A 21,967-nucleotide genomic window follows, 5' to 3' on the forward strand; every position below is an offset into this window, starting at 1 on the left:
AAGGGAAGACCTTGGGTGGAAGGTAGGGGGCCTGTCGGTGTGGGCTGCCAGGCACAATTGGAAGTCACCTGGGCACACCCCCACCATGGCCCAAGGACCACCCTCAGCACCACTTTTGCCTGTCCCTTTCCCTTTGTGGTCGGTGTGTGGGGAGCTGGACAGAGAGAGCCTGGAGCAGATGGGACAGGGGGTGGGGGGAGGCTGGAGGGACAGTCGGCTGAGAGGGGCCTTTCAGACTCCCGCAACTGCATGACTTGTATTTTCCCCTGAAGACGGGGCAGAAGATGCCTTGGAAAATTTATGCAGGACTCTGTGTCTGCTTTAGAGATGGAAGGGTGGGAGAAACTGAGGAAGTGAATCTGGAAGGGGGAAGTTTTGGGGCTCCAAAGCCATTGGGCAGTATGGAGGGAAGGTGAGGGATGGCACCTGAGTCTGTAGGGGGAGGAGTGGTGATAGGATGCCTGGTAGGTGGTGTCCCCAGGAGGCAGCTGAGGCTACCTGAGTCCCTGAGCTGGACATGGGTGTCTCCCAGGGAGACAGAGATGGCATGGAGGCAGCTCCCAGAGTCACAGGCCCCGTGCTCCAGCAGGATCTGCAGCTGCCCCTTGACATAGTCCTGGGGCAGACAGGAGGAATGTGGTGGGGTGAGGAGGGGCAGGCCGGCGGGCTCCCTGAGGAAGTCCCTGGAACCTTCTCTGCAGACCCCCTTCAGCACACGCCAACACCTGTACTGACCACCTCCCAGCCAGCCAGATTCTGTGATGTAAGGGGCATAACCCTCTCCGAGGGTTGGCACACGTAGACTGTCTGTGCATATGTGTGTGCATGGCCATGTATGTGCACTGTGTGTAGGTATGTGTGCATGCATGTTTGTGTGTGCACTTGTGTGTATGTACATGCACGTCTGCATTTTGGGGCAAGATGGCTCTTTCCTCCCCATGGGTATGTATGTTCATCTAGAGCATGTGCATATGTACATACAAGCTAAGTCAAATCTGTGTGCACATACATGTGTGTCATGTGTACATGTCTGTTTGTGTCTATTTGTGTAGGTGTGTGCATGCAGTGGTGTGCAGCATGTGTATGTATGCACACGCGTCTTTGGTTGTGGTTGTGTGTGTTGGGGAGAGACGGCTGCCTCTTCCCTCCCCGTGGACAGGCCATCAGCCTGCCTGAGGACACTGTGCTCCCCCGATTTCCTCACCCCACCGCTAGTGAAAGGAGCAGGAATGGTCCAATAGCTAGCTGGAGGCATCACCGATGGGACCCCAGATGGTGGAAAGGAACAGGACCTGCACCTGAACTTGGGCAGTGGCCTAACTTTATTGGGGGAGTGGTGGGGGGCGCGGGAAGGAGGGCTTTTCGTTTCCTCTGGGGTTGCCCCATCTGTGAGACAGGTTTGTGAGGACGGGTCTTGTATGGTGGCCCTGGGCTGGGGGGACGATGACAGGAGGCTTTCACTGGGAATATAAGGAGGTGAGAACCCAAAGGGGGACTTAGGGGACTAGGGCAGCCATCCTCCTTCCAGCATTAGTTCGCGCTCAGCTTTTTCCTGGAGGACTGTGTTTCGCTTATTTATGCTGTGGTTTTCTTACAGCCATCTCTGCCCCATCAACACCCCCTAGGAGGGGACCCGTTCTGGCAAGACCCATCCCGGAGTTTGCCTTCTGCCCACCTGCACCAGGATGTGGCGGCAACCTGGACCGCCCCGGAAGGAGAAGCTCCGCCCATCAAAGGTGACGTAATGCCCGTCCCCGCCCACCGCACACTCCGCGGGGCACGCGGCCTGCGCGCAGTGCCAGCGGCCGTCCTGGCACACGCTGTGGGCACACGGGGTGGGACAGTGCGCTCTGGCATCAGCCCCACCCCAGCAGCGGGGGAGGCTGGGCTGGATCTGACCTCCCGCCCCCAACGCCCTGGTTCCTTCCCTCCCCCACACCTCTTTGCTACCACAGGAAGGGGTAGAGGTCAGATGGCAAGGTCTTTAAGCAGGGCTGTCAGTCAGGACAGGAGAGGTCACAGGTCACCGTGAGGAGCCCCCAGAAAGAGGCTGGAAATTTGGATGAAGCAGGCTGGGAAACAGCATAAAGGGTGGGGGCAGAAGGAACTACACCGTTGCCACCCCAGCAAGGCCCGAGGACCCACCACGGGTTGCACAGCTGGCGCACAGTGTCGCCGGGAGCGTAGCGCTGGCGCCGGTGGTAGCAGGGGCAGCGGGCGGCAGGCACGCAGAGGGTGCCATCCCAGAAGAGGCCGGGTGGGCAGGCACAGCCGCTCACACACTCCTCCCCGCAGGACCCCTCCTCTCCCTCACCCACCGCCGCACAGCTTGGCGGGCAGGACGGGACACAGTCTGAGTAGAGCTGGCCGCCCGGGCATGAGCGCTCTGTGGGCACAAGAGTGGGCTGTGAGTGGTCTGTGATCTCCTGCCAGCAGGGAGGGCATTCGGGGGGCCCTTGGTCAATTGGTCAGGGTGGGGAGGCCCCATTGGTACCACAGAAGCCAGGCTTCCTCCAGTGGATTTGGATGCGCTGCCTGGCACAGGCCTGGGCGTAGTTGGCAAAGGTGGCACACACGGCTTCCTGCCGCCCCTCTTGCCCACTGTCCGCCATGGCCCCTGCACAGTAGGCAAAGAGGCAGGCCTCATGGTATTCAATGGGGTGCACCTGCAGAGAAGGACCTCAGCCAACAAATGCCTTCTCCCGCCAGCTCCTCCCACCCCTTGCTTCCATCAGGCCCTGGTTAACATCTGGAAGGGACCTCCGAGAGCATAGCATACATATGAGCCCTCTCTGTTCCCAGAGATGAAACCAGGACAGAGAGGGGGATGGCAGCACCAGATTATCCAACTGGGACTTCTCTAGCACCCCTCCTGCCTGACCCCCATTAGGTGCCAAACCCCACCTCCACCTCCACCATACCTGGGTGTGGCATTGCCTGAATGGACCGTCCAGCAGCTGATGGCAAATGTCCTGGGCTTCAGCCCGCAGCTGGGCAGTCTCCGTGCCTGCCTCTGTGCCCTCCAGGGGGTCCTCACAGCCCTGGGCTGCCTCCACCACATCTAGACACCCAGGCTGGGGACAAGCAGAGTCAGGCAGGGATGTCCATTAACCAGGACACCAAGAAAATGACCACTGCCCTTACAGTCACTTCACAGCCCACCATCCTGTCCCCCGGCCCAAACCTGGGGCTGTTGGGAACAGCAAAGTGGCAGGCCTGGATGAGGAGGTGGAGAGGCCCGGGCCACAGTCAGCCCATAGGCAGGAGGTCTGATGACCAGCTAGTTGCCCAAAGGTGGTCAGTGACCAGGTTGGCAAGTATGATCCCCAATGGTTGGTTCTCAGCAGGCTGCTGGGATGTGGGCAGCACCTCACACCAAGTTACTTGGGGCACCTGGGGCCTGCCCCCTCTTCCCTGGGGCCAGCCTGTCCTGGGGAAGAGGCTAGTGATGGAGACAGAACAAAGGCTTGGAGAAGTCAAGAGCTAGGGCCCTGGTGAGAAGCCAGGCATGGGCAGGCAGGCGGCAGGAAGGGAGCCCAGGAGGCCAGTCTCACCTCAGACTCCGGGAGCCTCCAGGAATTCCCAAAGGTGGCAACTAACACGGCCAGTCCCCCGCCTGGCTGCAGAAAGTCATCTGAGGGAGGGTGAGGCAGGGGCGCTGGGTCTGGGCCTCCTGTCTTCCCTTCCCTCCTACCAGCCACCAAGCCATGCCCCCCTTACCCTCAGGCTGGCCATTGTAGAGCCCGCAGAGACCTTGAGTCTGTCCCCAGAGCCCGTGGTCCACGGAGATGGAAACCGAACTGGACCTGTCCAGCCGCACAACGACCCCCAGGCCCCCCGACAGCACCAGCCAGTCCCCCTGCCACTGCAGACTCAGCCCTGGGTGGGGGATGGGGCTCACTCATCTCCTGCAGTCACACTCCCCGCCCCCTCCCACCAGCACAGCAGGGCTCAAACCGCCCAGGGAGGAAGGGAAGGGGCGCTCCCAGTTCCAGTGAGCTCTGCACTTTGACCAAAAGTACCTGCTTTAAAGCAGAAGCGATAACTTTTCCATCCCCGTCCTCTTTGAGAAGCTCGTGACTGCTGTGCAGTGAGGGAGGCTCACCCCACCTCATCCCCCAACCCCCATCCCAGCCAGGACAAAGCGTCTAGTAAGGGAGCTTCCCGTCTATCAGCACCAAAGTGCTTCTTCACAACAGTCCCATGAGGCAGATGGGGAAACTGAAGCTCGGGGGGTTAGACAGACTCACTGAGGTCATGTTTGGAGGGGGTTAGTGGGGCTGGGGGACTAGGCCCACATCCTCCAGCTCCTCATTTACAAATGCCTCCCAACAGCAATTTGGCTTGGTCCCAAACTGCCCCTCTGCTGCTCTTCTGGCCCCCGCCCAAGGGGCAGGAAGATGGTCCCAGAGGAGCAAGTGGAGCAATTGTGGAGTCTCCTGCTCCCCAGAGTGCCCTTACCATGGAGCAGCCGTGACTCCCCACTGGGCACCAGCTGCCCCTTCACAGAGACGTTTCCCCCCTGGACCAGCACCTCCTCAGGCCCCATCGTCACCCGGACCTTGGGGAGGCGCATAGTGGAAGAGGGGTCAGCAGCTCACCTCCTCCCACATCCAGCCCCTCCCTGTGGCCGTCCCCATCTCCCTCCCTCACCAGCTGACAGTGCCCAGGCTGAGGGCAGTGGCCCCTGGGCCTGAGGTGGACAGCCCAGGTGGAATCAGCAGCTCCCGCCAGCAGGTAGGTGCAGTGGCCCAGGAAGTGGTAGTGGCGCCCATCAAAGGTGCGGTAGTGGAAGCCTGACCAGGTGGCACAGGTGGCTGAGGGACGCTGGTGCTGGCTCCAGAGCTGACCCACAGCCCCTGCTAGGGGCTGCAGGAGGGCTGGAGAGGAGGCATTGCCTGGGTGAGACATAGCAGACTTGAGTGTCTGAGTGTGGGAGCAGAGACCTGGGGAGCACACAGGTGGCAGACTGGGAGGCAGGAGGACAGTGCATGATCACTCTAGTGGGCAGAGGCATGAGCATGGGCCCTGCAGAGAGTCCCAGAGCTCAAGGACTCCATGTGGCAGTGCCCAGGAAGGGGGTTGGAATAATGGCTGGGACTGGGCCCGCCTGGCAGGCCGGGGTCTGTGGACTCACCTGGAAAGTGTTGGCTGGAACAGCTGAGGCAGGCCTGGGAGCTGCCATTCCACCAGCTGTGTCCCCAGGGCCGGGCACAGCACTCATCCAGGCTTCCTGCCGAGGCATTAGCTGAGCCTGCCCAAGGCTGGCACTGCCACGTGGCAAAGCAGTGGCCCTCAGAGCTGGCTTTGGCAAGGGCTGTGGAGAGTGGAGAAGAGAAGGGGTCAGCCCCAGATAGTGAGCATGGGGGCAGCCTGGAGCTCATGGCCTGGCACACCTCTCTCCCCAGGCAGCCTGCTACCTCCCCCAACCACAGAACTGAGCTAACCTCCCCTGCCCAGGACCCCCAGCAGGTACTGCTCACCCCACCCACTCAGGGGCTTACCCTCGGTGCAGTGGGGTCCCCCCCATCCTGGGCAGCAAGCCCTCACGGTCCGGTTCCACATAGCAGGCCGGGTTTCTGGGGGCCTGCACCCACCGAGCAGGTGGGAGCAAGAGGAGATGTTAGTGTTCAGCTCAGTCCCATCACCAGGACGGGACTGGGACATTTTGTCTGGTCAGCTACTCTCTGAGGGGCCTTCTCACATAATTGTCCCTTCTTAGCCTTAATTTCCCATGTGCAACGTGAGAGTGGTGTTGGGAAGGCAGACTGGGGGTAGGCAGAGCGGGCTTCACGCCTCTCCCTGCTCTGCCCACCGTAGGCCCACTCACCCACCCCAATCTAGCACTCTTGCCCTTCTTGAGCCCAGCCAGGACCTACTTCCCCGGTGCCTGTTTCTGCCATCCTCTCCCAGTCCTCCCACGCTCTCAGGATGTCCGGCCTGTCACTCCTTTCCTGCCCAGCAGACAGCCCAGGCTCTGTCCCTCACTCACTTGTAGATAGGACAGAGCCCAGGCGCTGGGAGCCCCACACGACCAGTCCAGGGCAGGTCCAGCCTCCAGCCCAGGCGGCTGTAATGGTAGAGGCTGGTGCAGGGCACCAAGTCCTCCCGACGGGGGGCCACTTCCTCCTCCACGTGGATGGTCTCCGTCCGCTCACACCAGCGCCTGCCCATGGATGGGCAACAATAGCTGCTCTCTCCTGTGTCGCCAAGAAGCCCTATCCTGTGACCCCACTCCCATAAGAGCTAACTCCCAGGGGAGGTTACTGAAGTAAGGATGAGGCTAAGGGTGGAGAGAGAAGCACAGGGGAGGGAGCCTGGTGCCCCAGAGGGTCCCTGGGCTAGGCAGGAGGAGGATCTTCGTTGGAAGGGTCCTGGGGAAGCTGCTTACCCTTTAGCCAGTGCCCATGCCATCCCAAAGAGAAGAGTAGGGAGCAGCATGGTGCCCCCCACCCAGGTCATCTTTGGGGGAAGGCGAGGCTTGGGCCTGGGGGAGGCAAAACTTCTGCAGGTGACCAGAGAGGCCAGCGCTGGCCTCCCCGGCCCACACCACCGTCTACTGCAGCCAAGGTGCTGAGAGCGCCGGCCCTTAGGGCTGGGAGGTTTTATCCCAGCTTCCTGCCCCGGGGTGCCAGCTGCCCAGAATGGGATTGGACCTGCACACCATCCCCTCAGAGGCCAGGTCTCCCTAGAAACAGTCCCCTCCAGGCCCCCTCCGTGTGTGTGTGTGGGGGGGTATGTGTGTGCGTGTATGTGTGTGGGGTGTGTGCGTGCGTGCGTGCGTGCGTGTGTGTGTAACAGAGGTCACTGCCAGATACTTTGAGCCTCTGTATTTCCACTCTCAGTCATGGCCACAAATTAATGTGAAACTTGGGAACTTGGGGCAAGCCACACTCCCTTACTGGACATCAATTCTTCACCAGTAAAAATTTCAGGGACTTCCCAGGGATGCATGGATGGGACTCAGGGACTCCATGAATTCTTTGAAATTGTATGTGTGCACATTTTTCTGAGGACAGCTCCATAACTTTTATTAAGTTCTTGAGGGGGGCCATGCCCCCACAGAAAGGCTAAGAGTTGCTGGCTAAGGGACTGGTGTGGTCTTCCAGCCTAGACTTCTGCCTTGATGATGTTCTCCCCATTCTCCTGCCTCCCCCAGCCCCCCGTGTCCCACCAGGCACTCGGGAGTGAGGGCCATGAGCAGGAGGAGCCGCCTTGCCAGGGCAGCTGGAGTTCCTTTGAGTGTGTGGAGATGGGTGGACCGCAAGTCCCTTTCCTCTGTAAGGTCTGACTTCTCACTGGGGGTGATTATGTGTGGCTGGTTGGGCCTGCCCTGTCTCCTTCTGCAAGGGTCTGCTAGGGTCGCTGGGGTTCAGAACCAGGGATCCAAAGCAGAGGACTGAGGAAGCCTCAGGAAGGAGGGCCAGGGTGGAAGTGGGGGCAACGTAGGGGGGCTGGGAGCAGAGCCGGATGGAATAATCTGAGTGTCCGGTTGGGAGGGGGGAGTGACAGGCTCCAAAGGGGAATCCGGGTTACATCCTAGTTACCAGCAGAGCTCTGAGGACAGCCAGGCTGGAATGTAGCCTGGACCTCAGATTCAGTACCCATCTGTCTCCTAAACCTGATGGCCCACCGAGCATCCCACATAGTCATCCCAGCTGGGGTGAGGACGGAGGCTGCCGGGAACCAGAGCCTGGCTGAGCATTCCCTCTGCTGGGCCCACCATTGGTCCCAGGGCCAAAAGAGCCAGTGTGATTCCCTCGGGGAGCCACGGATGGCTAGGATCTGCTACCCCTGGAGTCCTTGGAGAGGGCCAGGGTCGTTCCCAGACTCACACACTCACACTGGACACTCCCCTTTTCATGTCTTCCATATGTGCACACTCCCACCGCAGGTCTCACCAGGACAGGCACAGGTGCTTGTGCCCCTCCCAGCACATTCAGAGTGACATATTCTGCTCCCCTGGTCATCTGCAGGGATATAGCAGAGCTTGTAGCTGCAGAGTCTGAGGGACCCAGTGCTCTTCCAGGTATCCCCTGCTCCCAGGCCTCTCGCTGTCACCATAGTCAATACTGATAGTGCCCTCGCTGTGTGCCACGCTTCTCTGTCTCCCGCACGGCCAGCCTGGGTTCAAGCTGTCCTGATTCCACAGGTATTCTCATCCTTGGGATGGGGCGTGGTAGCAGGGGCGCTGGCTGGACCTCAAAGCGCCAATCGTCCCCCTCCCATTCCCAGACTCACTCCCTGCTCCGGATTCCAACCGTTGCTGATAAGGCAGCTCTAGGATTGGGAAGAAACACAAGTCACAGCCGCTCTTTCCCCTGAAGGGCAGGAGGGAGGAAGCTGGAACCCAGGGCGGTTTGGAGAAAGATCGTGGAGAGGAGGCCCCCGAATAACCCTCGCAGATTTTAGCTCAAGGAGGACAGGACGCGGGGAGCGTTCAGAATAGTGGGGGTGCACCGGTGGCAAGGCCGAGGAGAAACAGCGTGATCGGGGGCAGGGACGGCGAGGGCAGCCCCCCAGGAGCGGGACCTGGGGACGGCAGCCATCCACAACTGCCTTGAGCAGGTTTCCAGGCAGCCGAGGGCACCCGCCCCCCACCCCGCCCAGAGACTTCTGGGCTCTCCCTGCCCCTCCCTGCCCCTCCCACGGACCCGCCCGCAGAGTCCCCGCCCAGCCCGGCCCCAGCCTCAGCCCTGGTGCCCTGGCTCCAGCCAGGCCTTCTCCCAGGGGACCTGGCTCAAAGCCCCCTCCCCAGTTTCTACTTCCAAGGCCCCGTTCTCTGCAGGCACAAGGGCCCACCCCTCCCTCCTTCAGGCTCCCCCCCATTGTCCCGCGGCCGGTCTCAGATCGGGTCCTTGCGAGTCGGAGCCAGAGGGTGTGGGTCTGGGTGAATCCGGGTGCAGTCGGGGTGGAGATTGGGGACGCGGCCGGAGTTTCCCAGACCGACCCCCCGACCGACAGTCGGCCAGACTAACCTCCCGCGGGAGCGGCGCCGACGACACACACCCCGCCGCGCTCGGGGTTCGGAGACAGCAGCGCGCACACTCACTGGTGCCCGCCCCGGCACGCCCCCTCCTCTCCCCCCAACTCCTCACCCCACCCCCGCCCGCGCCCCACCTTTCCCCGGCTCCTCCCTCGGCGCTGTGAGCACCCTCCCTCCAGCAAGAGTGCCCTTCCCCCCGGCTCCTCTCCTCCTCCCCCTCCCCAACACCCCTCCCTGTACCCCCCTTCCCTGCTCCTGTCCAGGGCTCCCACTTTCCATCACCTACTCCGGGCGTCGTGCCTCCAGACCGTCACCTGCCCCCGAACCCCGCTGTGCACCCCGCCGCGACCCCAGTCCTGCAGACCCCTGCCCCTGCCTCCCCGGCCCGGTGTCCCGGGGCTCCCCTCCCGCTTCCTAGCTCCCTGCCCCCTCGCGAGCGCCGCTTCCCCGCTCCCGCTCCCGCTCCCTCCGCGTCCTTTCCGCTCCCCTCCCCGCGAAGTTTCGGGGCTGTCAGTCTGTCAGTCTGTCGGGCAGTCCGCACCCGAGCTGCAGGCGGCGGGCGCCATTGTGAGCAGACCGGCCGGGGCAGGAGCCCGGGCGCCTGGGTTCCCGCAGCAGCGGGTCACTGGCCGGCCCGCCAGGTAAGGACTGCGGAGGCTCTAGCTGCGGGCGGCTCCGCCCGCTTCCCCTCCAGCGCGGACACTCACTGTCACTGCCCGCCCGGTGCAGGTGACAGCCCCGGGGGTAGGGGACCGAAGCGCGGAGGGCGGTGGGGGAGGGGCAAGGGCCGGAGAGGGAGGGCGTGGGAGCGGGGGGGAGGGCGAGGGTGGCGGGGGCGGGGGCTGGGGAAGGGCCGGGTGGGGGGTCCCGAGGGGAGGGAGTGGGGCGGCCCAGGATGGGGAGGAGGAGTGCGGGAGGGGCAGAGGGCAGGGGACGGAAAACCGAGGCGGGGGAGGAGGCCGCTGACAGGTGAGCCCCGAGCAGGGGAGGGGGCCGGGACCTGAGTGACGTCGGGGAGCCGGGACGCTCTGAGGACGCACGAGGCAGGGAGGCGGCCCGCGAGCGGTCGGGTCGGGAGGAAAACTTGGGCGGGGGTGAGGAGAAGTCAGTGGGGGGCAGAAATGGAACAGGGGCCACCGAGAGGGTGCCAAGCGGGAGTGCTGAGGGGCGGGCCGGGCTGAGCGGGGTCAGCCGCAGATCCCCGGGCTTGGGGGGGGGCGGGGAACGAGAGAGCCGGGGAGCGGACTGGCAGGGGGAGGGGAAGAGCGCTCTGGGGACTGGGGACCCGGAGGGAAGCGAAGCTAAAGCTTGCTGGGGAGGCGGAGGGGGAGGGGAGGGGAGGCGGAGGGGGAGGGGAGGGGAGGGGGAGGGGAGGCAGGGGCCTCGGAGGGGCAGGAGAGCTGAGGGAGGGAGGGAGGGAGGGAGGGAGGTGGGAGGGAGCCGAGGAGAGGAGAAGGAAGGGAGACCAGAGTGGGGGAGGAGGGGAGAGGGTGGGGGAGGAAAGCCGAGAGGAGGAGGGCGGGTGCTGGGGAGGAAGGAACAGAGGAGGGGGAGAGGAAGGGAGCGGGTGTGCAGCGGGGAGGGGATGGAGCGGGGAGAACCGGGAGCCGGGAGGGGGAGGGGCGCGCCGCGCTGAGCCTGCCCGGAGCGGAGGGTCAGGGGAGGGCGGCTGGCGGCCGGGCCGGCGCGGGCAGGCGGTGGGAGCCGGAGGGGCGGGGCAGGGGGAGGAGCCCGGGGAGCCAGCCCGAGTCGGCGGGGAGAGCGGGCGGAAGGCAGAGGGAGCGGGGACAGGGGAGGGCGGAGGGAAGGAGGCTGCCTGGGAGGCTGGGGGAGGGGAGTCTGCTGGGGGAGGGGCAGGGAACAGGCTGGAGGAGGGGCGGGGAAGGGACACCGGGCGGGGGGTCCCGGCCTCGGGAAGCCCCGCGGGGGAGCCGGATGGTTTTGAGGTAGGGGTTTTGGGAGAGGAAGCTGCAGTCATTTCGTACCTTTAAGGAGGACCCTTCTTTGAGAGCGTCCCCCACCAGTAGCCCTAAAGTGACTCACCTCCACACCTGGCCTAGCTCCTATTTCACCAGCTCCTGCAGTGACAGCTGGAGGGCCTGGGAGATGAAGTTTCCCACTCCCCGCTCAGGTCTCCCACCCTCCACTCTCTCCCCAGAGAATGGAATAGTTCCTGCGCTTCCCCAGGCAAGGACACTGGGGAGGGGGTATGTACTTATGGGCTGGGCCTGGCTCTGAGAGACCTGCCAGGTAAGGCCACGGGTGTGGCTGATTTCCAGAGCTGACCAGAGCTTGCAGAAATGGCTTCCAGGCCTTCCTCTAGGGCCACTTCAAAGATGTCTTTGCTTTCTAAATTCCAGTTTCCCTCATTTGCCTCACCTGTACCTGGGGACATCACCTTTGGAGCTTTGGGGGAGAGATTGGGCAGAACCTGGGCCCAGGTGGAAGCTGCCGGGGGAAGAAACTGAATGGGACTGTCTTTTCTCCTTAGGGTCTGTGGCCCGGTCGCCAGGAGGAGCTACTCCAGGTTGCCATGAGAGAGACCTTGGAGGCCCTTGGCTCCATGGGTGAGCCTGCAGAACTGAAGGGTGGGGGAGGGAGTGGGGGAGTCAGGGGCATCTACAGTGCAGACAGCAGAGCAACCCCTGGGGCCTATAGGGCAGCATCCTTTCTGGTTTCATCAGGGTGCATTTGAATGCCTGGTTCCCAGAGGAGGTCATGCTGGACTGCATGTGAGTGTGGTACTTGGAGCACGGGGACATTTAAACCTATTATATTTCTTCTTCTGTCCTTCTTGACTCAACTCAAAGAGGCTGAGCTTGATACTGGCCAGGCTGCTAGAGGGCCTGGGCTATCCCTTATCCATGCTGGTGAGAGACCCTGTCCTTCCTGAGCAGGTTGGGAAAAGCCCCTTTGGTGGGCTGGGAAGGGGACGAGCCCCCACCTCTGATCACCTCTTCTATACTGGATGCTTCACTCGGACCCATCCTTCTGCCGGTAACAGGATTCTCTGTGGGACAGCCAGAGATGGCCCCCCAAAGTGAGCCCAGGGAAGGGTCCCATAATTCCCAGGAGCAGACATCCTCTTCCAGGGAAGAGAGAGCACTGGGCATGTGCTCAGGTAAGTATGTGGGAACCATGCAGGGTGGCTCCGGGAGGACTCTTCCTCCTTCCCTTCCTTTTCCTTCTTTCCATCAAATATTTATGGAGCACCTAGGATGTGTTAGGTGCCATTATTTGGAATAACTCAGTGACCAAATAGACAAAGATCCCTACTTTCAAGGAGCTTAATTCTAGTGAATGCAGAGAGTCAACAAACAATAAATGTAAAAATCAGTCCATTTATAACCTGTGTTAGAAGATGGCAAGTGCTATGCGGGGAGAGGATAAACATGCTGAGAGGGACTGAGGCTGCTGCTAGCGGGGGTGAGGCATGTTGTAGGATTAAGTAGCGGGGTGGGAACAAGCCTCTATAGGAAGGTAAGATCTTTGGGCAAGATTCGAAAGTGGGGAGGGAGGTAGCTAAGGGATATCCCAGAGAAGAGCTTTCAGGCAGGCAACAGCCAGAATGGAGCACTCAAGGCAGGAGTATACCTGGCTTTTTGACATCTTGATCGTCATCAATGATTTGCCTTGCAACTGGGGTCCATCTGGGGGCTGAAAGACCCCCAGCCTTGCTCCTAGGAGTCTCAGGTAAGCCTCAGGTCAGGGTCCCTTCCTCGCTTCCACTACCTTACATGCACATATTCCAGAAACTCCTCACAACTGGCTGTCACTCTGGCAACCTGCACACCCTCAGCAGCTGCCCTGCTTGAAGGAGGCTGAGGCTACCCTGGGGCAGCTGGGAATTCAGCCCTGCAGTTATGATGTGGGATGGAATCCTCGGGCTGGGGCTTCAAATGTCCCTGCTTCCTAGAACTAGTAGGGACTTTGTCCATCTGTGATGTCTCTGGAGTCCTTGAGGTACCCTGTTCTCTGCCAGGGCACGAGGCCCCCAGGCCAGAGGAAGTTACCCACACTGAACAAGCTGAGGCTCCCTGCAGAGGAGGCCAGGCGTGCACACCACAGAAGGCTGAGCCTGAGGGCTCCTGCCCAGGTGAGTCTTCCCTTTGCTCCATCCCACCAAGGGTCCAGGCAAAGGGAACAGGGGTCCAGTAAGCTCCAGAGCTTCTATCTGATGAGGCAGGTCATTCTCCAAGACTGCCACTATAGGCCCTTTCAATCCAAGATGAGTTCAGTCTTTGGCATCTTTCTGCTGGAGAGCTTCAGCACCCAAAGGGCATCTCACATCTGTAGACAGCGGGAATCAGAGAGGCTGGTTACCGAAGAGAATCACACCCTCACCTCAGCACCCTCTACAAGTCCCAGCTTCCCCTCATTCTCTCTCCTTGGCAAATACATGCTTGTTGATCACCTAAATTACAACTGCCATGAAAATATATGGCATTGTTCGACCTTTCCACTGTCTCTCCCCCAACATGCTCCCTCCCCCAAACCTCCATAGATCTTGGTGGTACCCAGATGCTCCAGATCTGTTGTACAGAACTCATCTCCCTGACACCAGCACGGTCAAACAGTTGGTTCTCTGTCCACAATCTCACCCATTAATTTCCTTCCACTACCACTGACCTTATCACCTCCCACCTGAGTGATACCCTTTATTCAACAAGGATTTATTTAGTGCCTCCTATGTACAGGCTGTGTTTGGTAAAGTGGAAAGAGATGTGTTCTTGGGTTGTGCAGACCTGGTTTGAGTCCTTGCTCCACATTTACTAGCTGAGTGCTCTTAGACAGCTACCTCCCCTCCAGGAGCTTCAGCGTGTTCACCTGTAAACAAAGATAAGTGCAACGTTATGGTTTGTTGTGAAGGTTTGTGACGTGAATGTATAGTGCTTCATCTATAGTTGGCCCTCAATAAATGGTGGCACTCCTCATTTTTATTAGACACATAAAAACACAAAAGAAATAGAACACAAGACTTCTGCCCTCCAGAAGCTAAAATGTCGTTCAGATGACATTAATATGAACCAGGACAAAGAATTAAAAGAACAATGCAAAGGCATGTCACAAGTAAGTGTAAAAGTGTTAACAGTAAGTGCTATAGGAGTTTATAGTAAGAGGTCCTTATGCATTAGATTTTACAGAAATGTTGATTCATGCTGCATTTTGCGAGAGGTATACACTTCGGCTCTGAAGAGGGGTGGGGTGGAGGATGGAAAGACATTTCGGGCTAAGAACATACTTTGAGGCAGGAAAGGTGACATGTGATTGAAGGAGAGCAGGTTGGCTGTAGCGATGGGTTCACGGCTGGGAGATGTAAGAAAGTTGGACTATGTTGAGATGAGCCTCAGATGCAGCAAGAACCTACTTTATTCTGTAAATAATAGGGAACTATTGATGGTTCTTGAGTAGAGGAGTGGCACAGTGAAAACGAAAGTGATATCACGGCATGGTAAATAGACAGTTTGGAATGGATGGACTGACAGAAGAAACTGGGAGTAGATCTAATTGTGGCAGCCCGTGTGTAATATAATCAAAGCTCAGGCTATTATAGATTTTTAGGGCCAGAGAGGAACTTAGAACATCTGGTTCAATGGTTCTTCAACAAAAATCACTTTGGGAGCTTTAAAAAAAGAGAACAGATTCATGGGCCCTGCCTCATGGATGCATTTTGTAAAAGTTCCCCAGGAGATTAGGAGCTATGAACTAGCCCAACCCTTACACCTAAGCAAACTAAGAAACTTAGCTCAAAGAAGTTAAGTGACTTAACCAAGGTTATGCTGCTGGTGAGTGGCAGTGGCGAACTCAAGGTGGACACTGCCTGTCTGTACCCTGGGCTCCGTCCTCTTTCCTGGGGATTGTAGCACCCAACCCAGAGGGGCAGAGCTCCAGCGCAGAACCCACCCCAAACCTGCCCTTGGGCCAAGGCTCCCGCAGAGGGCCCTCCCTGCTTCTCCAGAGGCTCACAACCAGGTCCTGTAAACTCCTTCCTCCTCTTCCTAAACTGGGATTTCCCACCAGGACTTCGCAGCAGGAATTAAGAGGTGGGTGTGTGTGGGAACTTGAGGAATACAATGGTTCCCTGGTACTGTGTGGCCTCTGGAGGGTGGACAGAGCAAGAGAAGCGCAGAGGTGAGATATCAGGGTTCCAAGTCTGTTCTAGCACGAGGAGGCTGCAGTCCTCATGTGAAAGTCAGCCAGGAGTAGGTTTGGGAAGGTTGGTGTTTGGTGATAAACCTTCTGAACCGCAGCCAGTTTTCAGGACACCCAAAGGGGAGCTGCTCAACAGATGAGAGTCTGTGGTTCCTGCTGCGACAGGAAGATGTGGGGCAGCCACTGTAGGGATATGAACCCAGAGAGAAACATGAGGACTGAAGCTTGGGGGACATTCCTATCCAGGGGGTGCAAGAGGAAGCAGTGCCTACTGAGGAGGCAGGACAGGGCTCCTTGGCGACATGCAAACCTGGGAAGAAGGAGGGTGGCGTTCACCAGAGGCTGCAGAAAGCTTAGAGAAGAGCTCAGGATTTGGTCATTCCCAGGAACTTTTGCGTAGAGTGGAGAGAGCAGAAGTCAGGCTGCAGGGGTCCGGGAAGTAGTGGTCCTGTTGGCAAATAAACTTTGCAGCACCTGGGACCTAATGGGCAATTCTTGTTTTTACCATTCAGGGGAGGAGTGGATGATTCGGAAGGTGAAAGTGGAGGATGAGGATCAGGAGGCAGAAGAAGAGGTCGAATGGCCCCAACATTTATCCTTACTTCCCAGCTCTTTCCCCGCACCTGACCTGGGGCATCTGGCTGCCACATACAAGCTGGAGCCGGGGGTCCCAGGAGCACTGGGTGGGCTCGCTCTGTCCGGGTGGGCCCCGATCCCCGAGAAGCCCTACGGCTGCGGGGAGTGCGAGCGGCGCTTCCGGGACCAGCTGACGTTGCGGCTGCACCAGAGGCTGCACCGGGGCGAGGGCCCCTGCGCCTGCCCGGACTGCGGCCGCAGCTTCACGCAGCGCGCCCACATGCTGCTGCACCAGCGCAGCCACAGCGGCGAGCGGCCCTTCCCGTGCTCCGAGTGCGACAAGCGCTTCAGCAAGAAGGCCCACCTGACCCGCCACCTGCGCACGCACACGGGCGAGCGGCCCTACCCATGCGCAGAGTGCGGCAAGCGCTTCAGCCAGAAGATACACCTGGGCTCGCACCAGAAGACCCACACCGGCGAGAGGCCTTTCCCCTGCACGGAGTGTGAGAAGCGCTTTCGCAAGAAGACGCACTTGATCCGGCACCAGCGCATCCACACGGGCGAGAGGCCCTACCAGTGCGCGCGGTGCGCACGCAGCTTCACGCACAAGCAGCACTTGGTGCGCCACCAAAGGGTGCACGAGCCGGCCGGCCGGGCCCTGCCCTCTCCCGACTCTCCCGCCTCGCCCCATTCCCCCGCCCCGTCCCCTACTCCGTCACCTCCAGGGCCGAAGCCTTTCTCCTGCTCCGACTGCGGGCTGAGCTTCGGCTGGAAAAAGAACCTCGCCACGCACCAGTGTCTGCATCTCAGCGAGGGTCGCCCGTTTGGGTGCGACGCGTGCGCGCTGGGCGCCACCGTGGACCCCGCCGCCGCCGAGCCCTTAGCCTGCGCGCCCCGAGGGCCGGACTGCGGCCCAGGATCGGGCCCGGCGGCGCCCCAGCGCGCCCCCTCCGGCCAGAGGCCTTTCTTCTGCCCGGACTGCGGGCGCGGCTTCGCCCACGGGCAGCACCTGGCGCGGCACCGGCGCGTGCACACCGGCGAGCGGCCCTTCGCCTGCGCGCAGTGTGGCCGCCGCTTCGGCTCGCGGCCCAATCTCGTCGCCCACTCCAGGGCCCACAGCGGCGCCAGGCCTTTCGCCTGTGCACAGTGTGGCCGCCGCTTCAGCCGCAAGTCGCACCTGGGCCGCCACCAGGCGGTGCACACGGGCAGTCGCCCCCACGCCTGCGCCGTCTGTGCCCGCAGCTTCAGCTCCAAAACCAACCTGATCCGCCACCAGGCCATCCACACGGGCTCCCGCCCCTTCTCCTGCCCGCACTGCGGCAAGAGCTTCAGCCGCAAGACCCACCTGGTGCGGCACCAGCGCGTCCATGGCGATGCCGCCCACCCGGCCCCCGACGCTGACCTCTCGGCCGCAGCCTGGCCCGCTCCCGCCGAGGTGGCCCCGCCCCCGCTCTTCCTCTGAGCCTCGTTCTCGCGGGACCCTAACTTTGCTGTCCCTTGCTCACTGTTTGAGAGACCCGAGCCGCGAGACCTGCTGGGCGGGTGAGCAGGCAGTATCCGGGCGAGAAGCGCGCAGAGCAGCCCGGGGCGCTGACACGCCGTGACCGAGTGCGCGAGCGAGAGTGGCCCTTGCCAGGAACAGCAAAGGCCTAAGTCCTTGGCAGACTCCCACCCAGATGCCCCCTCGGAGAGCAGACATTTCCCGGACCGCACATGGCCAAGGACAGACTGGGCCAGGAACCGCCACTGGGGAGGGAAAGAATGGTTTTCGATGTCGTTCAAGTTTGACTGAAGTTAAAATCTGAAGGTTCTGGGACTGTTAAATGGGTTGGGAGAGGAAACCCCTGACTCGTCTTAGCCCCTGCCCCACCTCCACACACACACACACACAGATCCCACCCCCTCCCTTTCTGTCCTGAGTTAAATTTAGCCAGCTGCTGTTAATTGGGTCTTCCAAATCAAAATGTAATACACTTAATTGCCAAACCACTACCCTGGTTCCTGCTACTAGCTCAGAGATTTCACAAGGAAGAAACATCAGTGTACATTTCCCTCGTGCCAGCTGTTGAAGACCAGAACTGAAGGGAATGCAAAGAGAGGGCAGGCTGTCCCCTGGCCATCCCCATGGCGACCCAGCCACAGCCACTGTGGGCTCTGGAGTGCTGTGCTCCTGCCTCTGTTTGCAACACACCCGAGGGGATGCGGAACAGCGGCCTCCCCTGCCACCTGCCTGGAAGCATGCTTTCACATCTCACTTCCCAAGTTCTCTCTTGATGAGGGCTGCTTGATCCAGAAGCTCTGCAGTTGCACTTTGCCAGCCTAGGCAGATAGGAGAGCTGGGGCTGGCTGGCAGTGGAGGGGAAGGACAGGCTAATAAGGAGCGTGCTGGGCTTGGACTGAGCAGTGTGCCCCTCCTCTGCCTCCTGTAGGACTTGGAGCACTTCCCTGGGCCTCGGCTTTCTCATTGAAGTCAGAGTTGATGTTGACAGGGGCTGAGGCCCTTTCCAATTCTAACATCGCTAGCACCGAAAATAACCCTAGCGAGTATTTGGCGGGTGCCTCCTATGTGCCAGACACTGTGCTAGGCACTGGGAACAATAGTAAGCAAGATGGCAAGGACCCTGTCCCTGCAGAGCTAGCAGTAAACGTGAGCAGGGCTGTCACAGGGCCAGTGCAGAGGGCTTCTGGAGTGCACAGTGAGGACATCCAGAAGTCTTGGGAAGGTCAAAGGTCAAAGGAGGTCTGCAGGATGCAGATGCTCCTCAGGTGAGGCCTGAGGGTGGGCATGGGTAGCTGGACACAGAGGGAGGTCAGAGAGGAGAGTGTGTGCCAACGTCCGAAGTCCAGCATGGCTGCTGCGTCTAGTGAGGGGGATGAGAGGCCAGAGAGGTGGCCCGAGAGATAGGCCTTCCATATGTGAAGGAGATTAGACTGCACCTAAGGGAGCGGGGAGCCATGGCAGGGTGTGGGCAGGGTGTGGGCAGGGAAGAGCATGGTCACATTTACATTCATGCATTGTAGGAAGCTGTCTGTTTAGAGGGAGTGAGGCTGGAAGCCTAGTATATCAACGCTCCAGGTGACAGGTGGTTGTTACTTTGGACCGTAGTTATGTCAGAGGAGATCGAGAAGTGATGGATTCAGGAGACACTTAATAGGCAGATGGCACAAGCCTTAGTGACTAGCAAGGGAGGCAGTGTGGAGAGGGAGCGAGGCAATCTACAAGGTCTACCCAATTTCTTCTTGAGTAACTGACTACTAACAGTGGCATTCCAAGATGTGTGACACAGGAGGAGGTGCAGTCTTGGAACTGCTGAGTTGGTAGGATGTACACTGGATGGCTGCAGAGCTCAGGAGAGGGCTGGGCTGGACACAGGTCAGAACCATCAACGTATGTGTCTAAAGCTATGGGATCATGGATGCTCTCCCCCAAAAAGTGAGTGTGGAAGGAGAAAAGAGAGGGCTGGGACAGAGCCTCCTGGGACACCAACATCAGGAGATGGCACAGAGAGAAGACTGTAAAGAAGACTGGGAGAAAGGGGATGCCGGCGAGCGGACAGGAGAAGAGGTGGCAAAGGAGCTGGGGAAAGACAGTGCTTCAGGATGGAGCAAGCAGCTGAAGGCTGTAGAGAGATCACATAAGCTAAGGACTTCCAAATCCTTTGGATTTTGCAACAAGGCAATCATCACAGTCTTGGTGACAGCCGTGTCGGGGGCAGTTGGGGCAGAATTCAGATTGCAGTGATGAATCACAAAAACGAAGTCCCAGATGAGACAGAAGGCAATGAGGGCTGGACTTGGGTTGGGGGGGACGTTGGGTGGGAAGCCTGTTGCCCTGTAAGGCCAATGGGGCTTGAGTGCAGGTGAGCTTTTCAGTTTCATGGGCAAGAATGAGCAGATGATTCCAGGTTACTGTGGTAGGTGCAGCCACAAAACAGGAGCCATTTTTTTGCCCCCTTCCCCTCTCCCCCCAGTATTTTAAATATCTGGAAATTTCATATAAAAATCTGGAGTTCCAGCTTCTCTTGTGAAAAATCAGAGTACTTGGCAACTAGTGGCTGGAGCTCAGCAGAAGTTGGCCTCTTGAGACTAAGGGATCAGAGGCCTCACCACTCCCCATTGTCATAAAACCCCTCTCAGTTTCTCTCCCTGAAGTTGTACCTGGTTTCTTAGGCACTGAGCTTGTGATTCTAGCTAAAAAAGTAGTCTCACAGATTGAAAAGTCAAATACATGAAAACAATGTTTATGTTGGTTATACCAATGTTTTCCTTTCTCTAAACATTCTGAAATTCTTGTGTAAGAACATCTTTTAGACCCTGCAGCATATTTGGTGGGATCTGCCATGTGCCAGACATTCCCGGGACTGCATATTCTCTTAAAGATTCTCTACAAGGCATATCTTTGTTCTTATTTTTGAGCTTGTTTGCAAATAGTTGAAAGTCACTTAGTGTCAAGCCTGGTGGTAATCAAAACAGAAGATGTGCTCAAAAACAGTGTGTCTACAACGAAAGACTGGGATTTCCAAAGGCTGCTCCCAAGCAGGTTTCTAGACTCAAACGATGGTGGTGTCACTGAAATCAATATATAGCTCCCATGGCACCCCAGGTCTGAGCCATCCCAGGTTATGATTATCTTGGCAAGGCATCAAACATTTTTAAAACCACATACCAGTACGTAAAAATGCCTTGAGAAATGAAGCACACATTTACTATTTCCATATATAGAAAAGAAGTGTTTTATTAATTAGCTAAAATTAATTTACTTTTACCCAGTCTTGTTCTAAAAAAAAAAAAAAAGATTTACGGTAGCTAATGGATACAGAGCACCAGCATGTGCCCCATGCGCCCCCGTCCCAATGAACAATGCCGAGATGTGTAGAATGCACCAGCTGTCCGTAGGAAATAAGGTCTGGCCGGAGGTGAGATGTTGATGTCCATGAGGCAGAGAAGGGAAGTGCTCAGTGGGATTCTGTGGGCTCTAAAGCCCTAGGAGAACAGGGAAAGCATTGGGGAGGAGTGGGACTCGGCACAGAGCTGCGTAGACAGGGTTTGGATTGGCGGATGGCTGGGGGAGGGCCCAGAGGACTGCAACCTCCCCCTCCCCCACACATTTCTTCCTCAATCCTCTGTGCCCTTAACTCTCATCTGTCCCTGCAGTCGGTGGCCCCTCGTTCATTCCTAATCTCCATGGAACCTGTGCCTCCCAGTCTTTTTTTTTTTTTTTTTTTTTTGTGGTAAAATATACCTAACATAAAATCGACCCCTTAAACCATTTTTAAGTGTGCAATTTGGTGCACACTCACAGTGTTGGGTCACCGTCACCACTATTCCCAGAACTTTTTCATCATCCCCAACAGAAACTCTGTTCTCCATCTTTTTTGTGTGATGGCACATTTAGATAAGGATGATATTAAGGCCATTGAGGAGGCAGCTCAAGGCTTCTGATGACAGCCTGGGGGCTGCCCAGACCACCCCCACCACCCAAGGTCCTGAGAGCTGAGTGATCTCCACATCTCTGTAACTCCCAACGGGTTAGGAAACTGTTCCGTCCCACAGACTCAAATTCTTGCATGTGGGGGAGATGGGGCAAAATTCACTTGTCACCAAAGTGATAGGTATCCAGTTAAGTTTCCCTGGATTATAACTGTTAAATAGCGAGAAGAAACATTGTGGAGGCCTGAACCCAATTAGACGTCAACTGAATGATCCTTCATGGCTTAGTCTTTATTATCATCCTCAGTTCTTTGTATCCCACCTCCACCTCCTCTCAAAAGGATGAGCTGGAGGACACCTGTCTCTTTGCTATCATTTTCCAGAATATTCAGTGGCCATAGACTCAGGTGATCTTTACACATAAAAGGAAAGGGCTCGCTTGTGTCCAGCAAACACTTCATCCTCCTTGTCCTTTCCCTGGTTTCTACTTCCCCTGCGCTGCTAACCTGTCCCGCTCTCCCGGTCTTCTAACCTCCAATTGATCTAGATTCACGAGACCCGGAGAGTCTTAACTGGAACTGAGCCCACAGCCATTCTGTGACGACCGGCATCTTGCTGGGGGGAGGTGGAGGGAGGCAAAGCACAGTGCTGCCCCCCACCTGAGAGGTTAGAAGATCTGGTCGCCGGAGGCCAGAGTAGCGCCATAGTGAGCAGAGAGGACAGTGTCTCGTGCCTGCTGTGGACTTCAAGACCATCCCCAGGGCTCAGCTGGCTGCTTAGGACACAAACACCAACTAACAGGACCCCAGTGCACCCTATGCT

The 21,967-nt window shown here is 58.5% G+C and overlaps 2 protein-coding genes across 2 annotated transcripts in view; one reads left to right on the plus strand and one right to left on the minus strand.

Moving 5' to 3' along the window:
- Positions 1 to 6,441, minus strand: part of LOC134379866 (SCO-spondin-like) — a 53,065-nt gene extending 46,624 nt beyond the window's left edge. The window contains exons 1-13 of the mRNA XM_063099151.1: positions 6,392 to 6,441; positions 5,993 to 6,166; positions 5,505 to 5,587; positions 5,138 to 5,317; positions 4,654 to 4,898; positions 4,462 to 4,561; positions 3,721 to 3,879; positions 3,555 to 3,634; positions 2,922 to 3,074; positions 2,495 to 2,666; positions 2,146 to 2,386; positions 1,676 to 1,820; positions 499 to 616 (exon numbers count right to left, since the gene is read on the minus strand). Of these exons, the coding sequence (XP_062955221.1) occupies positions 499 to 616; positions 1,676 to 1,820; positions 2,146 to 2,386; positions 2,495 to 2,666; positions 2,922 to 3,074; positions 3,555 to 3,634; positions 3,721 to 3,879; positions 4,462 to 4,561; positions 4,654 to 4,898; positions 5,138 to 5,317; positions 5,505 to 5,587; positions 5,993 to 6,166; positions 6,392 to 6,441 (1,900 nt within the window). The remainder of the gene's footprint in view (positions 1 to 498; positions 617 to 1,675; positions 1,821 to 2,145; positions 2,387 to 2,494; positions 2,667 to 2,921; positions 3,075 to 3,554; positions 3,635 to 3,720; positions 3,880 to 4,461; positions 4,562 to 4,653; positions 4,899 to 5,137; positions 5,318 to 5,504; positions 5,588 to 5,992; positions 6,167 to 6,391) is intronic.
- Positions 6,442 to 11,494: 5,053 nt separating this feature from the next.
- Positions 11,495 to 17,413, plus strand: ZNF467 (zinc finger protein 467). Its single transcript, XM_063099176.1, has 4 exons — positions 11,495 to 11,553; positions 11,991 to 12,107; positions 12,969 to 13,082; positions 15,652 to 17,413. Exons 1-4 carry the CDS (start codon positions 11,520 to 11,522, stop codon positions 17,175 to 17,177), a joined length of 1,791 nt encoding a protein of 596 aa, XP_062955246.1. The 5' UTR covers positions 11,495 to 11,519; the 3' UTR covers positions 17,178 to 17,413.
- Positions 17,414 to 21,967: the final 4,554 nt, after the last annotated feature.

Source organism: Cynocephalus volans, chromosome 6 (assembly GCF_027409185.1).
Source record: "Cynocephalus volans isolate mCynVol1 chromosome 6, mCynVol1.pri, whole genome shotgun sequence".
Classification (NCBI taxonomy): domain Eukaryota; kingdom Metazoa; phylum Chordata; class Mammalia; order Dermoptera; family Cynocephalidae; genus Cynocephalus; species Cynocephalus volans.

What these genes read in the sequence shown, in the direction of transcription:
- ZNF467 (XM_063099176.1), top strand. Translation starts at nt 11,520, where the DNA reads ATGAGAGAGACCTTGGAGGCCCTTGGCTCCATGG. An exon ending in GGAGGCCCTTGGCTCCATGG is followed by an intron (nt 11,554 to 11,990) that starts GTGAGCCTGCAG and finishes TGCCGGTAACAG; the next exon opens with GATTCTCTGTGGGACAGCCA. An exon ending in AGCACTGGGCATGTGCTCAG is followed by an intron (nt 12,108 to 12,968) that starts GTAAGTATGTGG and finishes GTTCTCTGCCAG; the next exon opens with GGCACGAGGCCCCCAGGCCA.